Consider the following 21,441-nt stretch of genomic DNA (forward strand, 5'->3'; position numbering starts at 1 on the left):
ACAAGAGGAGAGAGAGTAAGACAGACAGGCCTTAAGCAGCTACGCCGCCTGTCTGTGTTCAGCGTGTGATGGCCGACCACATGTTCCTGCTGCTGTGTGTCTGAGTGTGTGTGTTGTTGCAGGTGGGTGTGTTTGGTGTGTGTGTGTGTGTGTGTGTGTGTGTGTGTGAGAGAGAGAGAGAGAGAGAGAGAGATGGGGAACGCAGAGAGCATGGAGAGTCAGCTGGCGGTGATCCGGTCCAGAGCCGCTCCGGTTCGACTCCCAATGCCCGACCCGGCTGAGCTGGAGGAAAGGTTTTCCATCGCACTGGTAAATAATACACAACACACACACACACACACACACAATACACACTGGACACACACATACTCAGACAAGAGACAGGTTATATAGTACAAATGTGACTTTAAGTGATTTACAGGCTGTCAAACAGAAACTGAATGAATGATGGACTTCAGGTCTGTTAGCATCGTGCTAACAGGCTAACATGGGCTAATTGTCAAAGAAGTCAAAGTGCTGCTGAGGCTGATATGAGCTTCATCAGCTCAAAGTGTTGGACTCATGAACAGCTTGACCTGAAGGTGGCACTAAAGTCATAGGATCACCAGAGTTACTGCAGTTCATCCTGAAGGGATCATGAATCAGTCTGGATCAGTGCAGAGGACCAGCAGACTCAAAGTGAGCTCTCTGAGATTCAGAATCAGAACTTTGTGTCTATATTGTGGCCTCTATGAGGATGATGTTGGACTATGTGTGAACCTGCAGAGATGGACCTGAACCGTAAAATATCCCTGCAGGTGTGTCTGCACTGATCAATCTGGTCTGGTTCTGGCCTTGTTCTTTTTGTTGTTCCAGTCTTTTCTTCTTCTCTGATGTTTGCATCCTTCACGGGGCCACAAATGGTCAGGATTAATCACAGCATCTACAACAAAACATCAGAATCACTGGTGGTTCCTGAAAGGTTATCTTTACCAGGACATATATGTGAAAGAGGTGACTGAGAATCTGAACAGAGGTCTGAGTCTCAGGTGGGCTCAGGATTTGGGTTCATGTCTGTTGTCTGTTCTTGCTTGTGGTATTTAAACTGTGTTGATGCATATAATCTCTTGGTAAAATGTGAGTCTGTTTGATTTAATTTCATCTTTCTCTAAAGGAAAGCAGTATAAAAAAATCAGGTTTTCATGTATGGATAAGGGGGCAGTCTACTCCTGTCTGGTCTGTGGAGAAACTGGTGGAAGCAGTGTTTCCTAGCTGAAGCTAAAATGTCACAGTGTTTCCTAGCTGTGTTTCCTAGCTAGGAAGCTAAAATGTCACATGAGAAGACATTCTGACATCCTCTGGTTCCACAGAGTGGACAAGATCATTAGTTCAGAATCAAAAAGCGTTGAACCTGCTTTCACTATGGTGATTTGGTTCATTCAGTCTGTAGTGGTCTTTGATTCTGGTCTTGTTCATGTTCACGCAGAAGCTCTGTGGATAATCTGAACTCCACAAACTTTGTCACTTATACAGACTGACAGCTGACTCACTGATTGCATAGTTTTGGTGATGTCATCGTGACATGATCAGGACCATAATAGGGTAATCAGAGTAGGGTGACTGACAGCAGGGCAGTCTTGCCTTTAAACAGGAAACAAGAAGATCGTAGCGACCTCAACACCTCAGCTTAACTGATTCTGTCTAACGAATACGCTAGCTATCACACAATTTCCATGAATGTACAGTTCAAGTACCTCATACTCAGATTGATTACAAGATGGCTGATCAGCAGACTGATTTATTAGTTATCACACATCAATCACCAACGCTGTTTGACCCCATATGTCCGGCCCTCACTGATTCTAAACTTGTTCTGTGTGTGTGCCAGAATTCGATGAACCTGCCTCCTGACAAGGTGCGTCTGCTGCGTTCCTATGACAACGAGAAGAAGTGGGAGCTGATCTGTGATCAGGTGGGCGGTGTCAATAAAGTTACTGAGTCTGAATCTTGTCCTACCTGAAAAAGCAGAACTTTATCTCATCAAGACTCTACAGGAAAGATCAGACACGTGTACCTCAGCTACTACACTTCATTATATGTACTATATTTCAGTATATTGTACCTTATTCCAGGCTCAATGACCAACTAAACAAAGTGGGAAACCCTCAGGGGCCACAAACAACCCAGATATCTGTCTTTGCTCAGACTGCAGATCAGATCTGTGTCATAAACCAGAATCTTTAGAACCAACTGTCCTCACTATGAATTTAAAGTGATCAGACTGATTTCATTCTGTGAAGTTTGAGAAAGCAAACTGAGCAGGAAGTTCAGCAACATTAATCACGTGTTTACGATGGTGAGGAAGAAAACTGTGGAGTGCTGAAGACTGAGTGAAGACATCAGTGTTTGGTCACATTTGATCATTTTTCCGTTTCTGATTTAAACCAGAATTTCCTTGAATTTGGAGAAAAACAAAGTAAGCTATTGTTTGAGTATCAACTTTGTACTGTGACACCACCTTTTGTTTATGATGAAGTTCCTACAGGTCTAGTTGTGGGAGGAGTTTCCTGTCTGATGTCATCATATTGTGTGTGTTTGATGTAGGAGAGGTTTCAGGTGAAGAACCCTCCACACACCTACATCCAGAAACTGAGAGGCTTCCTCGACCCAGCTGTTACTCGCAAGGTGTGTCGATGATGTACAACAGCAATGATGTCACACTTTAATAATGACATCACAGGAAGTCCAGTCTCACTATGTTGAATGTAACCTGTCTGTCTGTCCGCAGAAGTTCAGAAGAAGAGTTCAGGAGTCAACTCAGATGCTCAGAGAGCTCGAGATTTCTCTTCGCACAAACCACATTGGGTATTATTTTGCATTTCGCTGCCTACCTGTCTCTCTCTCACTGTCTGTCTCTCTCTTTCTCACCCATCTGTCCCTCTCTTTCTGTCTGTATATAGGTGGGTCAGAGAGTTTCTGAACGAGGAGAATCGAGGTCTGGATGTGTTGGTCGAGTATTTGTCTTTCGCTCAGTACGCCGTCACGTATGTCTGAGTTTTAATCAGAATTAAATGTTACTTTGAATTGTCTCAGTTTGAACATAAAACTAAAAATAAACTTCACATGTTCAGTGTCTTTTTCCATGACAGATTCTGATTTTTAAAGTTACATGTTTAATGTATCAGCGGCTAGTCAAACAGTCTTGTTGTCACCGGTAAAACAAGTGGATCTGGACTATGATGGATCCACAAACATTTCCACGTGGTTTCAGATGTTTGTTGTTTACTTTATATCTTGTGAAACACTGTGAATCCTTCATTCTTATACAGGATGTGGTCACACACACTATTCACAAAAATTTTAAACATCATTTGTGTATTCAGGTTTGATGGCGAGCAGTCGGAGGCTGGAGGGGAGGTCTCATCCATCGACTCTCCCTGGAGTCGTTCCATAGAGGATCTCCATGGCGACTGCAGCCTCCCCTCACCATCCTCCTCCGTCCCCCGAGCAGCTCGACACTCCATCAGGTAACAAATCTATAACAGGTAAACTCACAAGTTAAAGTCCTCCATTTCTCTGACGATGTCTCGGTATGTTTGTAGTTCGACTCTGGTGACTCGATCCAACACTCTGCCAAGTCGTCGAACTCTGAAGAATTCACGACTCGTCTGTAAGAAAGACGACGTTCATGTTTGTGTCATGTGTCTGAGGGCCGTCATGAACTACCAGGTAACACTTTAATGTTTTAATGCATGTAGAATGCAGAACACACACACTCACTGTGTCCTATCAAGTCTCCAATCACTGACAGGTTTGTCCCATGTCCCTGTTTACCCTCAGGACAGCAATGAGACAACCTGTAAAACCTTTTTGACAACAACACAAAGAGAATATTAATCTTTCACCTCATCAACATCACTGAAAAATCTGTTCATTCTGTCTGATAATAGCAACATGTTTCAAAACAGTCAGCTGTGGGGCCGCCCTCAGGTAGACTGGTTCACAGGTAACAGGTGATGAAGGATGTCATCACATGGGCTCAGGAAGATTCAGAAACTGTCAGTATACACAGTTTGTTTTGGGTTTACAAAGCATCACAGTTGAATCAGGATCGTGTCTTTCAGTTCTGTCACCATTTAAGACGTCATGTTAGAGATCACAGGACGAGAAGACAAGACATGAGAGAATATCTTATGAATTCTGACAGGAAATGATTTCATACAGATTTAAATTAAGATTTAGTGAAGGAGTTTCAGTCTGAAGTTTGGGTTCGGGTTTACCCTGACCCCGTACTTCATGATGAGTACGTACCCCAGTCAATGAGGAAGATGATGGGCGTGATCTTCATCTGTGTCCTCCTTCTCCACAGTATGGATTCAACATGGTGATGTCTCATCCTCACGCTGTCAATGAAATCGCCCTTAGCCTCAACAACAGAAACCCCAGGTCAGCACTGCACACGGGTACTACTGGCTAAACATAACTACACAAAAACTACAACTACTGTAGAATAAAAAATACAAAGTCAAAGAAACTGAAGATCCAAACTACAGTGGAAAAATTAAAAGTAAAAACTAAAAGTATGACAGAAAACTGCAAAATACAACTGCAGAGAGAGAGTAAAATCTAAAGAATAACTACAGACATGTTTCTCAAAATGTTCAAAAATGAAATTCAAATTCAGAATTGTTGGGCCCTAAAATGTCATTCTAGAATATTTAACCCTGATTACCTGTCTTTCCACCTGTCCATGTCTCTTCATCAGGACAAAGGCTCTGGTGTTGGAGTTGTTGGCAGCAGTCTGTTTGGTCAGAGGAGGACATGAGATTATCCTGTCAGCCTTCGACAATTTCAAAACCGTAAACATCAACACACAGACACACACACAAAACTCATAGCATATTTAAAATCAAGTAATGAAGCTGAAATACACTTCATCAGACCAGAGACCAAGTGAGCCAGGTGATGTCATGCTGCCAGCAGACAAGTCCATGATCTGATTGGAAATCATGGACTGACTTATCACACTGCCATCAGTTGACCCGTTAAGGCCAATGAAGCCAGAAACCAGAAAGAGGCTGATCTCACTTCGCAGTGCAGGCCTCTGGTCGTACAAATCTGAAACAGAGTCATATATACAGGATACTACAGACTACTGCATTGTACTGCAGTACAGTACACTACAGACTATGATACAGGTAAAACCAATGAAACAGCTGGCTGATTGATTGATTGATTGATTGATTGATCTGTTGCAGGTATGTTCAGAGTCAATGCGTTTTGAGAAGTTGATGGAACATTTTAAGAACGAAGACGACAACATCGACTTTTTGGTATAACTTTATCAGAACTTTATTTTGTAAATCAGCTCACTGTATTAATGTTCGTGTACTTCATGTGAATGACTTCAGTGAATTTTTGCTTCTGAGTCAATCTTCCTCACCTTGAAACAAATTTGATTCACTTGAAGCTTCTGTTTTGATAGTTTCAAATCAAAGTTTAAGCTTGATGTGTCACTCGACAGTCACTTCATTTTAAGCTATTTCATTTTTTAATATAATCTGGGCTGTAGTCAGCTGTTACAGGTCGTTATTTACCTTAAACAGATATTTATCTGTTGTACGTTCGAGGTATTTGATTGATTACCTGGAGAAAACCCACATATCATATCTAAAAATGTAAAGGTCCAGTGTGTAGGACTCTGCTGAAACTTAATATTCATTATGATGTTAGATAGATAGATATTTTATAGATCCCGAGGGAAAATCAATCATCCAGTAGCCCATTACAGCAGTGTGGCTTAGTCAAAAGTAAGCAAACAAACAACCAAATAAGGCCTAACTGTTAGTGGGAAAAATAGACTAAAAGTATACTAAATAAACTAACATGTGCTACATAAAGTACAACAGAGTGCAGAGAAAGCAGGTCGACCAGATTGACTGTGTGTATAAAACCAGAGACTAAAGAGCCACAGTGTGAACATGTGTAAACAGATTGTTACTCAGAAATGAGTTATAAAGTGCAGGTTAACTGTGCAAAACAACATAAGGTGCATAGTGGAATAAATGTGATTTTTACACCTGATGACTGCTGCTGGGATCGTGACCCCTGAACACCCAGAGATGTGCTGTGGAGTCTAATGGCCAGGGGGACAAACGAGTTCCTGAGTCTGTTTGTGGAGCAGGTCAGAGACAGCAGCCTGGTGCTGAACACACTCCTCTGACTGATCAGAGTCCTGTGCAGAGGGTGGGAGGCATGGTCCAGGATGGACAGGATCTGATCCAGGGTCTGTTTTTCTGCTGCTGACACTACAGAGTCCAGCTCTGTGCCCACCACAGATCCTGCCCTCTACACCAGTCTGTCCAGCCGTGTTGTGGCCCTCTTCTTCTTCTTCTTTTCATCAGTGTTGGATCGAGGAGCTGCTGATGAACCTCCACAGAGAAGGCAGCTCCTCCTCCTCCTCCAGAATCCATCATGTTTTACAGTAGCCTAAGAGGGACAAATCAGTCATTGTCTCATAGGAACCTTCATGTTTTTAGTGGTTCATGCAGGAGAGGGTGAGATGACGGCTGTTCAGTCAGCTGCAATCTGCAGCATCACCACTAGATGGCACCAATGACAGCTTGTTAACAGACTGTCTGTCTAATTGGTCAGGTGGCCTGCATGCAGTTCATCAACATCGTGGTTCACTCAGTTGAAGACATGAACTTCAGAGTCCACCTGCAGTATGACTTCACCAAACTCAACCTGGATGAACACCTGGAGGTAACAGGGTCACACAAGGGCTGATGAGAAACAAGAAGGCTGTGAAAAAAAGACAAAGTGCACTGTACATTGTTAACCTGTCTCCCTGCTTGTTTCTCTACCTGTCTCACCTCAGAGGCTGAAGCACACGGAGAGCGACAGGCTGCAGGTTCAGATTCAGGCCTACCTTGACAATGTGTTTGATGTGGGGACATTGCTGGAGGATGCCGAGACCAAAACTGCTGCTCTGGAACGAGTTGAGGAGTTGGAAGAAAGCCTGGCCAGGGTGAGACAAATGGGCGGACAGGTAGACGTGTCATATTAAGATCTCTCTCTCTCAGTTCTCAGATGAGAGACCATCTTCTGCATTCAGAGATGGAAGTTAGAGACAAATAGAGACAGAAGTCGAACAGAGAGACGTGTTGTACTGATCTTTACCTGTCTCTGTCTCGGTCCACAGATGTCTGAGCGCCTGTTGGATGTGGAGAATGAAGCAATGCTGAAGATTGTCGAACTGGAGAAACAGCTGATGCAAACCAACAAGGAGCTGGACCACATCCGGGTCAGAACCAATGCAAAAATTTGATCACCATGGAGACAGAAAATATTTTGTTTGATGATGCGAACTAGAAGTTATTCTGTAGGTGTAGGCTCTCAGTCATCCAGGTCATGGTAGTTACAGTGCTAGAAGCAAAGACAACCAGATATCTTTAGGTTGTTGAAGAACCTGAACAACCTAAAGACATCAGACCTTCACTTCTAGTACTTCAACTAGAAGTTATTTTCTGTTTGAATAGTCTGACAGTGTAGAAAAGTCAAATCTGTTGAGCACAAATGTTTCATGAAATATTGTACTGTTTCTTTAATGCCTGTTTTAACATTATTTCTTAAATCTAATCCCACCTGCCACAAACTCCCCACCTGTTACATGTGCATGGGGGTGTACTCTAACTGTGCACTTGTTCGAACATATTCTATTGTCTCTTCAAGTTCTGTTACCTGCATGGTAAACTGTACTGTTTTGAATACCTATCACCTGGCAGGAGGTGTATGCAAATGCCAACTCTCAGGTCCACACCTTGAGGCGGATGGTTCGGGAGAAGGATCAGACAATACGACGCCAGAGCCGTCTGGAGCGCCAGGCTCAAGAAGTCCAGCAGGCTGGAGGACTTGGGGCTCCTCAACCCCAGAGAGGAGAGGGGGATGGAGGGGTGGCTGACTCCACTTCCCCCTCACCTCCGCCCTGCCCTAACCTGTCCCCCAGGTGAGGGATGTCACTGCAGCTGAAGAGACGGATGGTACCCTCAGGAGCTGGTGGAGACCAAAACTTAACAAAATCATAAATAGAGCTTAAAGAGGGCAAAGAATGAACTCTCATTCTTCAGGTTGAGTCCAGGCTGTTCTTCTGTTCTTCAGGCTACACATCATGTACCTGGGCATGGGGCAGTGTTCACTAACACAAAGTGGACAGAAAAATCAATTAATATATTTTTGACCAAGTAGTTACAAAACAGTAAGCAGTGAATGATGTGGTGCTGACTGACTACCTGATTGATTTCAACAGTCCGGAGACGGTAGCCTATCACAGCACGGGACCAGGCATGAGTGGCACTCCCGGGATGCCAGCACCACCACCACCCCCTCCTCCACCACCAATGCAAGGCACAGGTGAGTTTCAACTCCACATTCACAAAGCTGATCTAGATAATTAATAATGAGCTGCAACAAAGAGAACCAAAGATTTCACTGAGATCAACAAACTGAAACAACACGAGGACTTCCAGATATCACTGAAGGGTGAAAACACAGAAAACACTTACATACTTGTTTCCATTCTTCTTTGTCTTTCAAGTGTCCAATGGGTCGTACCCTATACCGCCTCCTCCCCCTCCCCCTCCTCCCCCTCCTCCCCCCTGTCGGAGCAGCGAGTTGTCCTCCTCTGTCCCCATGCCACCCCCTCCTCCTGTAGCTCCCCCACTCCCAGGGTCTGGAGGATCACCCACAGTCATCTTCAACTCTGGACTCGCAGGTAAGCCTGAACGAGGTTTTAAATGAGTCAGGTATCTGATCATAGTGTCTGGTTATAACAGTTATTCCACACCTTTCAGACAATCAGGATGCAGAATCATCAGTTAATATTAAGTATAATCTGTTCTGAATTGAGTTCCATTATACTAATGTATTCTTTTTCTCTTTTTTGCTGGCAGAGGGTCCTCTCAAGTTATTCTGTACGTTCACTTTGACTTACATTTCAGCACCAGGCATTTTCCTGCTTTGACCATCTTTCTGTGTTTCATCCTTCAACATCACCCTCTCCAGGGGCAAAGATGTGATATCAACTTTACAGGCAGCTTTCTTCAATATGATTCCTAAGGAGGACACCAAAGTGGTGCCGTAACTCTAACAAACCTGGGCAGCTTCAGGACAGTGCAAATTTCTCCCTCTGGGTCTAATACAAACACCTCCTAGCACTAGGTTGATATTACTGTTAAAAATGTTCACTAACAGCTAACGAACCATTTTCATTTGGTTCTTCATTGGGTCTTGGCCAAACAAAACCACCAAGCAGAACAATGGACAACCAGCTGTACACCATAGCCGCCTCTTTCTCTTTCTGTTCTTTCGTCCGCCATCATTGTCTATCCTGTCTCCAAGCCTCGCTCATCCCTCCATCATCCGGAAACTAAAAACCCAGTTGTCTTTCATTAATGTCATGTTTGATTGCACTGGTCAACGCCTTTAATGTGTGTTTAGACTGAAAGTGAAGGACGTTTTAGCACAAAGACACAAGACCTCAGCTTCAATCATGATTTACACCTTTGTGAGTGTGCAGAGACAAGTGGAAAAACTGGTAGGAAATAAGAAATCAGTCGTAATCTGCAGAGTCCATATAAAGGTCAGTGTATCTTGTTCAGTCCTGCTTAGCTTCCACCACAAGTCCTGTTCATTGCTTATGACGATGTTGGTTTAGAGTGACTGGTGAGGGGAGCAAAAAGGAGTAGACCTGGAGAACACCAGCCACTGCAGCCCTGGGTCTTAGAAACTCAGCTGTTTAAAAATAAAGTAATTATCAATGTTTAAGGTTGAGGTTATCGGTCTGATGTCTAGACTATTCAGTTGATATTTTGGACCTTTGTGGTAAACAAACAAACTGCATTCAAAAACAACCTGAAGAATTCACTTAATTCTCAGTCTGAACACACCTGCAGACTTTAAACCTTCAAATAAATCTGACAATCTGACTCCATGCTCTTCTCTCTTCCTTCCTGCTGTGCAGCGGTGAAGATAAAGAAGCCAATCCAAACAAAGTTCAGGATGCCAGTGCTGAACTGGGTTGCCCTGAAGCCGAGTCAGATCAACGGGACTATCTTCAACGACATTGACGATGAATCCATTCTGCAGGTCAAACACACATATTTTAAATATTTCATTTGAATCCGACAACTAAATTCAAACATTCAAGATTCAAATATGTATAAACAGATTTCAAAACACTTTAAGGAGGCCAAAGAATGCAAATACTATATACCTATAACATTAATTAAACAAGACAAGAACTTGGGTCCTGGTGAACAGACTGCATCCAACTGTGAAACTGATATATGCAAAAAAAAAAAAAAAAAAAAAAAAAAAAAAAAATTGGATAACAAAAAAACATACTTCAAAACTAAGCTAGTCAAGAAAAAACAAAATAAGAGAAGAGAGTAGCTGCTGAGAAGGAGCTGAAAAGTTATTACATCTTGACCTGTTAATGTGCAACGTGGAGAGAACAAGTTGTGGAATTTTCTTTGCCTTTGTTTATGCAGAATTTAACACCAGTGACTGATAAGTTCTCTGTGACCTGAAAACACTTGATCCCTTCATCCAAGCACAAAGATTGAAAATATGTTATTGAGAAACATGAAACTAATCTTTTCCCTTCATTCCATGAAGCAAACACTGCATCAGAATTTGACACACAAACAGGGACTGAGACTTCAAGATGCAATCAAGTGCACTTGACCTCACCAAAAATAAAAAACTTCAGTTGAAGGTTGGGTTGAATTATTCAGGAGTCAAAACTCAAAGTTTAGGACTGGACTTGACCTCAGACTTGTCTGTCTAGACTTGAATGTAACATGGGACTTCAGTACAACGACTTGAGACTTACTTCTGCTGTTTAGCTACATGTCCCTCTCTGTACCTGTCTCTCTCTCAGGATCTGGATGTGGAGGGCTTTGAGGAGCTGTTTAAGACAAAGGCTCAAGGTCCAGCGGTGGACTTGACGCTCTCCAGACAGAAACTTCCTCAGAAGGGTCCATCCAAAGTTTCTCTGCTGGAGGCCAACAGAGCCAAAAACCTGGCCATCACTCTGAGGAAGGCTGGTCAGGGGTCAGAGGTCATCTGCCGTGCCATCCAAATGTAGGTTGAAGTCCTCCAGTTGCAGCAGAAACAATAACACTAGTTCAATAACCTCCACCGTAATTCCATGAGTAAGAACCCGTTCCAGTACACAGGTGATTGATCAGTCAGGTGGCTGACTGACAGGTGTGGGCAGGCTACTGATGAGCTACCAGAGGAGTTAAGGTCTGTTTAATGTCTAAATTATTACCTGCTCCCCCCAACACTCTGCTTTGTCTTTCCTCAAGGTTTGACTTGCGAACAGTTCGTGTCGATTTTGTGGAGTGTCTGATGCGTTTCCTGCCAACGGAGGCTGAGGCAAAACTCCTACGGCAATATGAGAGGGACAGAAAACCTCTGGAGGCTCTGAGCGATGAAGATCGCTTTATGATGCAGTTCAGCCGCATTGAAAGACTCAATCAGCGCATGTCAATCATGACTTTCATGGGCAATTTCACCGACAATGTCCAGATGTTAACTCCGGTAAGACAGACAGTCAAGGAGAGACAGACAGGCCTGTAAAGAGTCAGACAGCTGTGCTGACAGACAGTTGTAGCAACAGACCTGTCTTACTGTGTTGTGTTTTCTTTCAGCAACTCCACGCTATGATCGCTGCTTCAGTTTCTATAAAATCATCTCAGAAGCTCAAGAAGATCCTTGAGGTTAGTTTATGTTTGTTTACACAATGTGTATCTCATCTGCAAAGATACAATATGTACATTACATGTACTCCATAGATACAGTACATACAGTACATGTTTGTAGTTTTCTGTGTGTGTAAACACATCAATATTATCTGACTTTGACTGAGTGTCACAACTGTTAACTGTCTTAACTGTTTCTGTTGTTGCTGCTTACCCAAAGTTTTTTTAGGTTAACTTTAAATTAAAAAAGACAATTTAATATATACTTAAATAATTTTGAAAAAATCATTGAAAAATAGGTCTGTGTCTACAAAAGTAACAGAAATGAGTAAAATAAGAGAGATATCTTTGTTCATCTGTAAATGTGTTTGTTCCAGATCATCTTGGCTCTGGGGAACTACATGAACAGCAGCAAGAGAGGAGCTGTGTATGGGTTTAAACTGCAGAGTTTAGACCTGGTGAGACAGACAGACAGACAGACAGACACACACACACACACACACACACACACAGGGTCAGGTGTGATGATGTTAATGTGTTCTGCTTTCAGCACATTTAGTTTAAACCACTACATGATTAACTGCAGTCTGTTCATCTGTGTTGAACACTGAAGTTCTCAGGATGAACTCCCTCATGTAGGAAAGGTGAGGATGTGATAAAAATGTGGGGTCCTGTTTGTGTACAGCTGCTGGAGACCAAGTCAACAGACAGGAAGCAGACACTGCTTAACTACATCGCCAACGTGGTGAGAGAAAAATATCCTACAGCATCCCTGTTTTACAATGAGCTGCACTACGTTGACAAGGCTGCTGCAGGTGAGTCTGTTCACCAATCAGATCGCTGCTGACAGGTCAGGCTATGGGACACTCACCTGTGCATCTTCACCTGTACAGTGAGTCTGGAAAACGTGCTGTGTGACGTGAAGGAGCTGCAACGTGGCATGGAGCTCACCTGGAGAGAGTTCAGCATCCAACACAACAGCACACTGAAAGACTTCATCAGCAGGAATGAATCGAGACTCAACAAGCTGCAGGAGGATGCACGCATTGCTCAGGTGACACACACACAGTCATTCAGTCAGAGAGCAGAGACAGACTTGTTGTCAATCACATGACTAAATACTGAAGAATAACTTCTTAATGATACGTCGGAGTCCTGACTACACTGTAAAAAGTGATGAGGTGATAAAATTTGTTCCGACTCATTGCAGGATGCATTTGAAGACGTGGTGAAATTTTTCGGGGAAAGCTCCAAGACGATGCCACCGTCCGTCTTCTTCCCCATCTTTGTTCGCTTCATTAAAGCCTACAAGGTGAGTGAACATGACGCAGTTCAGACTTAGCGCTGACGGCATGGCCTGAGTCTGAAGCAATGACTCAGCACTTATCCTGACGCCAAAACACATCAGAGAGAAGTGCATATAGAGAGTGTTGTGTCTGTTTGTGTTCAGCTGGCAGAGGAGGAGAACGAGCAGAGGAGACGCCAAGAGCAAATGCTGTTGGAGAAACTGGAGCAGGAGGAGCAGCAGGAGGAGGAGGAGGAGACCAAGGTGAGACTGTGACCACTGACCTCTGGGGGCTTGGGTTCAATGTAGACCTGAGGCTCGAATATCCAGGTGAAACACCTGCACGCTATCTGGCTGAGCTGCATCACATCTCAATGGGGTTTTGGTGAGCTTCTGGTTGATTTGGGGATGTCATGACATAATTATCATAACATTTCAGAAGTGTGGCTCTTGAGATAACAGACATGACGGACATGATGGTGAATTTAATGATCAGGCTCAACGCTCTCCCCCCTCCTCCCCTCAGTCTCCTTCCCACAGGGGGAAGCGGCAGCAGCAGGAGCTGATCACTGAGCTCAGACGGCGACAGGGAAAAGACAGTCGCCATGTTTACGAAGGAAAGGACGGCGCAATCGAGGACATCATTACAGGTAAATCATTATCTTTTGGCTACATGATTTCACTTACCCTAACAATTGCAGTGATGGTAAGATGTCATGTGAAGCTGGATGGCAGGATTTTCCACAAAGCACACTGACAGCAAACAGGAACTGTTGGCAGCACATCACCAACAGAAATACTGCAGAGAACAGACAGATGAAATTAAACACGATTTAGGTTAAAAGCAGAAAAAACATATCAATATATTAATTATTAAAGTGGAATGTCATTGAATGTTTTGTTTCTATCTGGTGCAGCGCTGAAGACTGTCCCCTTCACGGCTCGATCAGCCAAACGCAGCTCTCGATTCTTCTGTGACCCTGCCCACCCCGAGGAGCACTACTGAGACAGACAGACAGGCAGGGACACAGAAAGAGTTTATGCGAGTTGAGGATGATGACATGTCCTCTTCAGCTGGCCATGCCCACTTCTATCTAATGGGACCAATTAGCACTTTGAACATTTCCAATCTTTAAGAGCTGATGACATGTTTTGTATGTTATTAGTCAGTTTGAACACAGACCAAGACATCACTTGGCCTTTGACCTCTGAACTTTGGGTTTTGTTTCCAGGTTACATGTTCTTTATTCCAGAGGTCATGTTATGTTCCACTCTGGCCTGACTGCTGCACCAAACTCCCTTCAAAAATTTGCCAAATGAAAGTATCTTTACTGACAGAGCTGGAGAAGGATGCCATTACCATCTTGATCTTTTATAACCAGAAATGACCATATTTGGACAAGAGGGAGGGGCTGGTGAGGACATCCTGATTAGATCTAACCATCCTCTGAGTGCACGCTGTGATAACGACTTGAAAGGTGGCCCTGCCCTAAAGCGTCCCCAACACTAAGGTCTGTGAGCACCTCATAACAACGGCTGGAAATCACCGGCTAAAAACTTAAAAGAAACCTCCGGGTCAGTCAATTCCATGGGGAAACTGCAGGTCTTAAAGTGCCTGCCCCCAATAAAAACAAAACCCAAGTCCTGGTTGTGGTTCAGCAGGTCTGTGCTTCTGGGTTCCTTTTGGTCTGTGTCGACCTGTGTCTGTAAGTGGATCTTGAACAGGGTTCTACTCTTTCACTACATTGTGCTCTACTGTGTTCTGCTGTATTTAGTAGCCTTACCAGAGCCTGACATGCACAGAGTGTGACACCTTTCTAAGGGGTCCAGGTTAACTTTTCCTTAAATGTTGAACAGAAAACAATGCCAGGATGAAGCTTTCCAGTCACACACAGAATAAAGTGTCAAAATGTTTTGTCAAACTCTAGTTATCTGTGACCCTGAATCTACCCGACTGGCTTCCCAGGACGCCTTCTTTCTGTGCATCCCTGTAGCCCTGCTGGCTCCAGACGCACACCATTGGGAACAGCAGGTTTTATCTGGGAACATGTGAGCGCAGACAGCTAAAGCTTGTCGACTGCGTCTCAGGTGTGAGGCATAGTTTGATGAGTCACAGTGAGGGGGCACTTCTGCTGACAACAGAACAAGTAAACCCTTTAGATTGTTTGCCCAGCTTGTCTCCATCTCCCCACAGCTGGTTCACATGTTTCAAGTTCAAAATAACAGACAACAGACTGACCTGAGTGCTGGTTTACTGATGAAACTGTGGAGGAAAACTTCTGTCTACAGTTTGTATCATGAAGCAGTGAACGTGCGGTCAGTCTGCTGGTGAAGCACCTGGACAAACCTACAAGACATGGACACACCTGTGAAACATTAGACAGACCTGGAAACACATGTAAAAATATGGATAAACCAAGACAAGACCTGGAGACAGACGTCCTCTGGACAGTGCAATAGTGTTGTCCTGTATTGGTTCTAGAGTCTCTGTTAGCCAACAGTCCAGTCTCAAACTTCAGATTGTCACTAATGTGTCCAGTCCAAGCAGTCCTGCATCACTTCTTCTCTCTCCCCCACCTTCATCTTCATTTCAGACTGAAATCTCAAGTAAAGACAAAAAAAGTGAAAGAGCACAACGTTTTCTACATGTACATACATTTTCTAAGCAGTCATATTGCATTTGCTTGTCTCTGTTTGATGTTTGTTGGTTGTTGGTGGTGATTCTTCACTTGGTGGTGTAAATAAAACACACTCTGACAATATGCTACTGTCTCTCAGTCAGTTAAAAGTCACCCAACAGGTTGGTGAAGGTGAACAGGAACACAGGAGTCAGTCAGGATGGAGAAACTTCCTTACACAACACACAGGCTTACTGAAGCAAGAATAAGAAAATTTAGTTCCATCTACTGTTGAGTTGTGTACACACAATAAGATTTGTTGTGAGAGAGTCTCAGCTGGGACACGTTTCAAGAAGGAGGTTCAACAAACTCTGGGTTAAACTGTGAACTCTGAGTTGATTTACTAGGAGATCGAAAATTCTGAGTTTCCAATTTCAGAACAGCTGATCTGAGTTAGTTCAACTCTGAGTAGGTTGACCGTGCATGAGTGGAGCCCCAATGCTCAATTCATCATGGCAAAGGCCAGTGAGAAAAAGAGCGCCTCCTAGTTTCTGCCCATAGAACTACAAGTCCTCATGCAGGCACATGTCATGGATAAAGCAACATAGGAAGAGAAACAAGAGAAAGACACCAAGGAAGAAAAATTGTACTGCTTCACTAAGAAGTCGTCAGCGCAAGACAAACAATCCGGTCTGGCCTCAAAATCCTCTTCCAACTTAAATGCAACTCCATGCAAACTAAACTAACTTCCTGCCTCCTAATCTACAGGATCCTCAATAAAAGAATCTGCCATTTCAATAATAATTACTCTGTCGCTCTCCGCTGAAATGTGTGACTGACTGAATGAATGAAGAAATGAAGCAGCAGGCGCTGTAAAGCGGAGGAGATGGACAGAAACTCTGGGTTTATTGAAGAAAACCTGCTCCTGACCAGGTTATGTTCACAAACTAAGTTACTAGCCTGTTACTAAGACTGTTAATTACTCTAAGTATAAGTAACCTTCTTTGTGAAACGGACTTGAGTTACTCTGTCTCAGGTTTGACTTACCTTCCTTACTGAAACGTTTAACCCAGAGTTTCCCTCATTTCAGGCTTAACTTTAAGTTAAGTACTTAAGGTTTCATTAAACCTGCTTTCTGAAACGGGCCCCTGGAGGTCACCTGGGAACACCTGGTGGTTGGCTGTCACCTGTCACCTTCATACCACGTTGCTCTGTATGCTTGATAAAGCTACACGAGATTCTCCGAAGCTGAAACTTTCTCTTTGTAAATTAGACATGCAGAGGATTGGGGCCTCTGAATGAAAGCCGTCTCTGAGATGGTCAAACAAAAGGCAGCTGCGGGTCCATGGATTAACTTAACGATTTATTAACTGAAATTACAAACCCTTTTGGTTTCGTTCTATAAAGAAAACGGTAAACACAAAAATCACTCCCCACAGTCTGCCTTTGCAGTCAAAAAACTGTTCTACTTCCCTGTCTGACCAGCGTCTCCCAGGTGTCACTGACTGACGCACTAAATACCTGCACGTAGCCGTTCTCAGGAGAGGAGGGTGAGGGGCGTGGCATCATAACACAAGTCATCACAAGGAACAAAGTGAAAACTGTAATTCAAGATAATTTGGCCCCAACACAGAGCATCTTTGAATTTTACAAAAACATTTTGTTTCAGGTGCTGCAGTCTTTTTATACAATAAAATGATTCAACTTAAATTAATAAGTCACATGAAATAAGTTTTATTTTATTTCCATATTATATATAGTTCCATTTAAGAATTCACTGATTTTGTTTAGCTGTTGAATGTCTGTGTCACATATTTTTTTTGCTTTTAATTGGCTGTCAGTCTCTCCATTTATTTATCTGCAGTTGAACACATGGAAGTTTCACCTGACTGTTTACTACGTCTTATCATTAGTGACCCAATTGAATGATTATTGATTGCTAACAGCTAACAGTGAGCTAATCAGTCAAACTGTTCATTTTCTGTAACTAATCCGCACTCTGATTGGCTGGTTGATTCTCCTAAAGATCATCCAGAAAACAAGTTTGAAGGACGACCTTTGACCCCAAGTCCTGTCACCTGTGGACAAACATATACACACTGTCAGTATTGCCATGTGAGTCAGTGAATCAACAGGTGAGTTGATGACTGAGTCTGACCCTGAAAGTATCTCCTGCCAGCGGCTGCCGGTGCTTCTCTGATTGGTCAAGGCCCATACTGGCTGAGGTTACATAGAGGTCAGTGTAGTCCGGACCTCCGAAACAACATGAGGTGGTCTTCGTCACTGGCAGTGAGATAGTCTGGAGCCGCACACCTGAAAAAAAGAAAACAGGTACTTCCATCTTCAGCAGTTTAAAATAAGTGCACATACTGCGACCTGACCAGCTGAACCAGAACCATCTCCATCATCTACACAGTAAAACCAGGAGAACTGACCAGTGGCAGGGTCAATATTGATTACTCTTCCTCCATTGTAACAGGCCACCCACAGACGACCTTCAGCATCAACCGTCATCCCATCTGGAAGCCCCTCGCCCTCCTCCATGTGGTACACCACACGCCGGTTACCTAGGCAACACACACATGAACTTCTTCAACATGTACCACAGCGTACTCAAGTACAAATACACATACATTCAGAAAGTACTGAAGGGTAAGTTTACCCATGTATCCTGTGTTTGAGTCATAGTCGAAGGCATCAACAGTCTGAGACAAACTGTCGATGTAGAAAAATGTCTTCTGGTCCAAAGACCAGTCCATCCCATTAGAGATGTCCACCTGAGAGTGAGACAGACACAGACAGGACAACAGGTAAAGAGAGAATCGCAGGTACAGACCGACCAACAGAGACAGGTGACGTTACCTGGTCAAAGTGTTTGGTCACAGTGAGGTCAGAGGTCACAGAAAACAGGGATCCTTGTTGTCTCTGAACCTCGGCGGGTCGCACCTCCTTCCCCATCGTACCTGAGATATCACAAATGGTTGTCATGGCAACATTATGTCAGACAGACAGGTAAACTGACAGATAGACAGGTAATTCAATTCAATTCAATTCAATTCAGTTTATTTATATAGCGCCAATTCACAACAAAAGTTATCTCATGACACTTTCCAATTAGAGCAGGTCTAGACCAAACTCTTTAATTAAATTGTAAAATAGAGAGAGCCCAACATTCCCCCTTGAGCAAGCACTTGGCGACAGTGGCGAGGAAAAACTGCCTTTTAGAAGGCAGAAACCTCGGAGCAGACCCCGGCTCAAGATGGGCGGCCATCTGCCTTGACCGGTTGGGTTGAGAGAGAGAGAGAGAGAGAGAGAGAGAGAGAGAGCAGGAGAGCGACAGAGAGAGCAAGGGAGAGAGGCAGAGGGGGTGGGGCGTGAGAGAAGGAGCACACAAGCAGAGATGCATAGCAGCAGTAATAATACTAGTAGTAATCAGTTACCTGCCAGCAGGCGTCCAGTAGGATCCACCTTCCCGTCGTTTAGACGGTTGTTTGGTTTGTCCTCATCAACTTCTACTAGTGAGGTCACTGTTTGAGTCGACCAGTCAACAGTCACAATGCTGCGGCCCACACCTGCAACATAACCACCTGACATGCAAGGAACTGTGAAGCCCACTGTGTCACCTAAGGACAGACATACAAGTTGCAGGTAAGAGTGACTCATCAATTTATTTCTCATGGATAAACTCTGCAGTTTTCTTTGTGTTGATTGGTCAACCTGTCTCCACAGACTGGATCTGATTGGTTGCTGGACTCCAGCGGTGGATTTTCCGCCCAGCAATGTCAACAAACAGCAGCGTCTGTTCTGACTCCTCCCACACTGGCCCTTCACCAATCAGAGCATTCGTCTTCACCACACACTCAATCCTCACTGATGACATCACTAAAGGCCTGGACAGGAACACAGGCGGAGCAATCAGAAAACTGTTGAAATGCAAACAGCCAATCATATCCCTTGATACTGAAGCGTGCCACAAGTGACAAATAGCCAATCACGAACTTGGACATGAACATGCAGGGTGGGGGGTACCTGCTGCCATGTTTAAACCTCCATCTCAGCTGTCGCTCAGTATGTTATCTATTTTAGTGGCAGGTTGTTTGGTTGTGTTCCAGTAACATGAACAAGTCAATTAAAACAAACACCCAAGTTTTAAGCCCTTAAAATTAAAAACAGTTGTTTGATTACATTTATAATCACAGAAATTTTTCTCCTGGTCTTTCTGGTAAGTCAAAACGATCAATTATTATCAATATCAACTGGAAAACAAGAAAACAAACATTTAATCATGATCAAGTTTTCAGCTGTCTCGCCCATGTTTGTCCCAGATCACCGACGGGTCAACAAACTCTGTTTCCATGGATACAACAGGAAGTCAACTGGAATTTGAACTGCATTAAAACTGCTGCATGTTGCACTAGTATAACTTATACTATTGCATGGTCAGGTACTACAGAGTAACACAAAATACTGTGTCAGCTCATCATAATAATACACGTACACAACATGAGTACTACATATGTGGCTGCACACTAGCTACAACATGCAGTACTGTGGTAAATGTTATACCACTAAAGGATATGATCTAATCTGAGTGCTACACATTACAAATCACTCAGTTAAACTGCATGTTCAGTTTAATGTAGCCTGACACAGGATAAATACTGCAGTATTCTGACACTTTACTGTTTCTGAACTAAAGCGAGTCACTGAGTTGCGTTTCTGTCGCCAGACTCGAACAATCGGTCACTTGTGTCTTTTCTTATCGACAGTTCACAGACCTGCTGCAAACTCTTTAAAAAAGTTAACCCTTCTGTTTACCGTATTCGCCTCTCAAATAGCACAACAAAACTTCACAATGAATTCCAGATTTTTTTGGAACATGTTGTATGTTTTCTGATGTCAAAGCGCAGTAATATTTTACAGTAATTTAGCGGAATTAGGTCCAGTCTGGTGGATTGATGAAACTCGGAATCAAGAGTCTCGGCGACTTACAAAATAATTTCTCTTCAATAACTTCGACAAACGGAGAGACGCCATAAACTGACTGGTATCGAAATGGACCCTGGCTTCTTCCAACCGCTGTACTTTTTAACGCATGTAGTACAACTTCAGGTTGCTTTGCAACTTTACAGCCGCATGCGGTACAACACGTAAAGTATACTTCTTGTACCCGACACAAGAAACAGAAGTAAATCCCACCTGTGGTACTTACACTACTCCACTCCTGGGTGTTTTGGCTGTAGTGAAGTACTTGTACGCGGATCCAACACGTTTCTCGTGTAACTTCGTTCCTCACCGCGACTGGAACGCCCAACCCCTAAATCACCCGACACTGAACGCACCATACCAGATTAAAACGCTGCGTCAGCAGTGCGTGGACACAGATTTAAAAATAACGTAACAAACTGAATTTATGAACTATTATTAGTCATACTGTGGAACAGATTATATCTTTTCTCATTAAAATTTAAAACTCAAACAGTTTCTGCCACCTTCAGTCACAAACAAATGAAATAATTAAAAATGTTTCAGGTGAAGGAGATTGTATTCAGTTAAATAATAAATCTGAATGAAAGTCTCCAATGAAAATTATTTACACAAAGTTAAAGTGTCCCAACTGACCTTCGTCAGACCTAAATGGAAGACAAACCTGACATATAAACTTACTTTCATTCCTGGAAAAATATGTTATTTGTTTAGTACATAGTACATATAAATATATAATTATCTATATTTTACATAACTGAATGATAACTTATTTTGACTCCACATGAGCTTAAAACCAGAAAAG

The 21,441-nt window shown here is 43.2% G+C and overlaps 2 protein-coding genes and 3 long non-coding RNA genes across 12 annotated transcripts; 1 reads left to right on the forward strand and 4 right to left on the reverse strand.

The window, feature by feature from the left end:
• The first annotated feature begins 173 nt into the window (after positions 1 to 173).
• On the forward strand, positions 174 to 16,196 carry fmnl2b (formin-like 2b). The gene is made up of 28 exons (XM_046382866.1): positions 174 to 309; positions 1,868 to 1,951; positions 2,584 to 2,664; positions 2,768 to 2,844; positions 2,940 to 3,023; positions 3,363 to 3,506; positions 3,582 to 3,708; positions 4,349 to 4,425; positions 4,745 to 4,838; positions 5,238 to 5,312; positions 6,634 to 6,744; positions 6,860 to 7,009; positions 7,184 to 7,285; positions 7,767 to 7,987; positions 8,288 to 8,391; positions 8,576 to 8,752; positions 8,931 to 8,951; positions 10,001 to 10,125; positions 10,922 to 11,124; positions 11,352 to 11,586; positions 11,697 to 11,765; positions 12,125 to 12,205; positions 12,433 to 12,562; positions 12,641 to 12,801; positions 12,958 to 13,059; positions 13,198 to 13,296; positions 13,559 to 13,682; positions 13,950 to 16,196. Exons 1-28 carry the CDS (start codon positions 193 to 195, stop codon positions 14,036 to 14,038), a joined length of 3,264 nt encoding a protein of 1,087 aa, XP_046238822.1. The 5' UTR covers positions 174 to 192; the 3' UTR covers positions 14,039 to 16,196.
• On the reverse strand, positions 292 to 6,121 carry LOC124055754. Of its 2 annotated transcripts, XR_006842781.1 has the most exons (6): positions 6,060 to 6,121; positions 4,712 to 4,780; positions 4,291 to 4,405; positions 3,760 to 3,845; positions 3,535 to 3,647; positions 292 to 922 (listed from the first exon to the last, which is right to left on the reverse strand). It is a non-coding gene; the product is annotated as an uncharacterized LOC124055754 (long non-coding RNA). The 2 variants fall into 2 exon arrangements; XR_006842782.1 differs by lacking the exon at positions 6,060 to 6,121 and having other exon boundaries at positions 3,754 to 3,845; positions 4,712 to 4,836.
• LOC124055752 lies at positions 6,633 to 8,682 on the reverse strand. 3 transcript variants are annotated; one of them, XR_006842779.1, is made up of 6 exons: positions 8,548 to 8,682; positions 8,271 to 8,442; positions 7,802 to 8,176; positions 7,162 to 7,407; positions 6,911 to 7,000; positions 6,633 to 6,738 (listed from the first exon to the last, which is right to left on the reverse strand). It is a non-coding gene; the product is annotated as an uncharacterized LOC124055752 (long non-coding RNA). The 3 variants fall into 3 exon arrangements; XR_006842780.1 differs by having other exon boundaries at positions 6,911 to 7,086; positions 8,544 to 8,668; XR_006842778.1 differs by having other exon boundaries at positions 8,544 to 8,667.
• Positions 9,435 to 12,853, reverse strand: LOC124055755. 2 transcript variants are annotated; one of them, XR_006842783.1, is made up of 4 exons: positions 12,699 to 12,853; positions 10,874 to 12,202; positions 9,927 to 10,119; positions 9,435 to 9,771 (listed from the first exon to the last, which is right to left on the reverse strand). It is a non-coding gene; the product is annotated as an uncharacterized LOC124055755 (long non-coding RNA). The 2 variants fall into 2 exon arrangements; XR_006842784.1 differs by lacking the exon at positions 10,874 to 12,202.
• Positions 16,197 to 17,360: 1,164 nt separating the features above from the next.
• Positions 17,361 to 21,009, reverse strand: rgn (regucalcin). 4 transcript variants are annotated; one of them, XM_046382858.1, is made up of 8 exons: positions 20,863 to 21,009; positions 19,368 to 19,540; positions 19,091 to 19,273; positions 18,513 to 18,613; positions 18,313 to 18,427; positions 18,086 to 18,217; positions 17,809 to 17,963; positions 17,361 to 17,728 (listed from the first exon to the last, which is right to left on the reverse strand). In XM_046382858.1, the coding sequence occupies exons 2-8, from the start codon at positions 19,528 to 19,530 to the stop codon at positions 17,678 to 17,680; spliced, it is 900 nt and encodes a 299-aa protein (XP_046238814.1). In that variant the 5' UTR covers positions 19,531 to 19,540; positions 20,863 to 21,009; the 3' UTR covers positions 17,361 to 17,677. The 4 variants fall into 4 exon arrangements, with proteins under 4 accessions (XP_046238814.1, XP_046238813.1, XP_046238811.1 ...); XM_046382857.1 differs by having other exon boundaries at positions 19,368 to 19,573; positions 20,863 to 21,007; XM_046382855.1 differs by having other exon boundaries at positions 19,368 to 19,573; positions 20,850 to 21,006.
• Positions 21,010 to 21,441: the final 432 nt, after the last annotated feature.

This window comes from Scatophagus argus, chromosome 24 (genome assembly GCF_020382885.2).
Source record: "Scatophagus argus isolate fScaArg1 chromosome 24, fScaArg1.pri, whole genome shotgun sequence".
NCBI lineage: Eukaryota > Metazoa > Chordata > Actinopteri > Scatophagidae > Scatophagus > Scatophagus argus.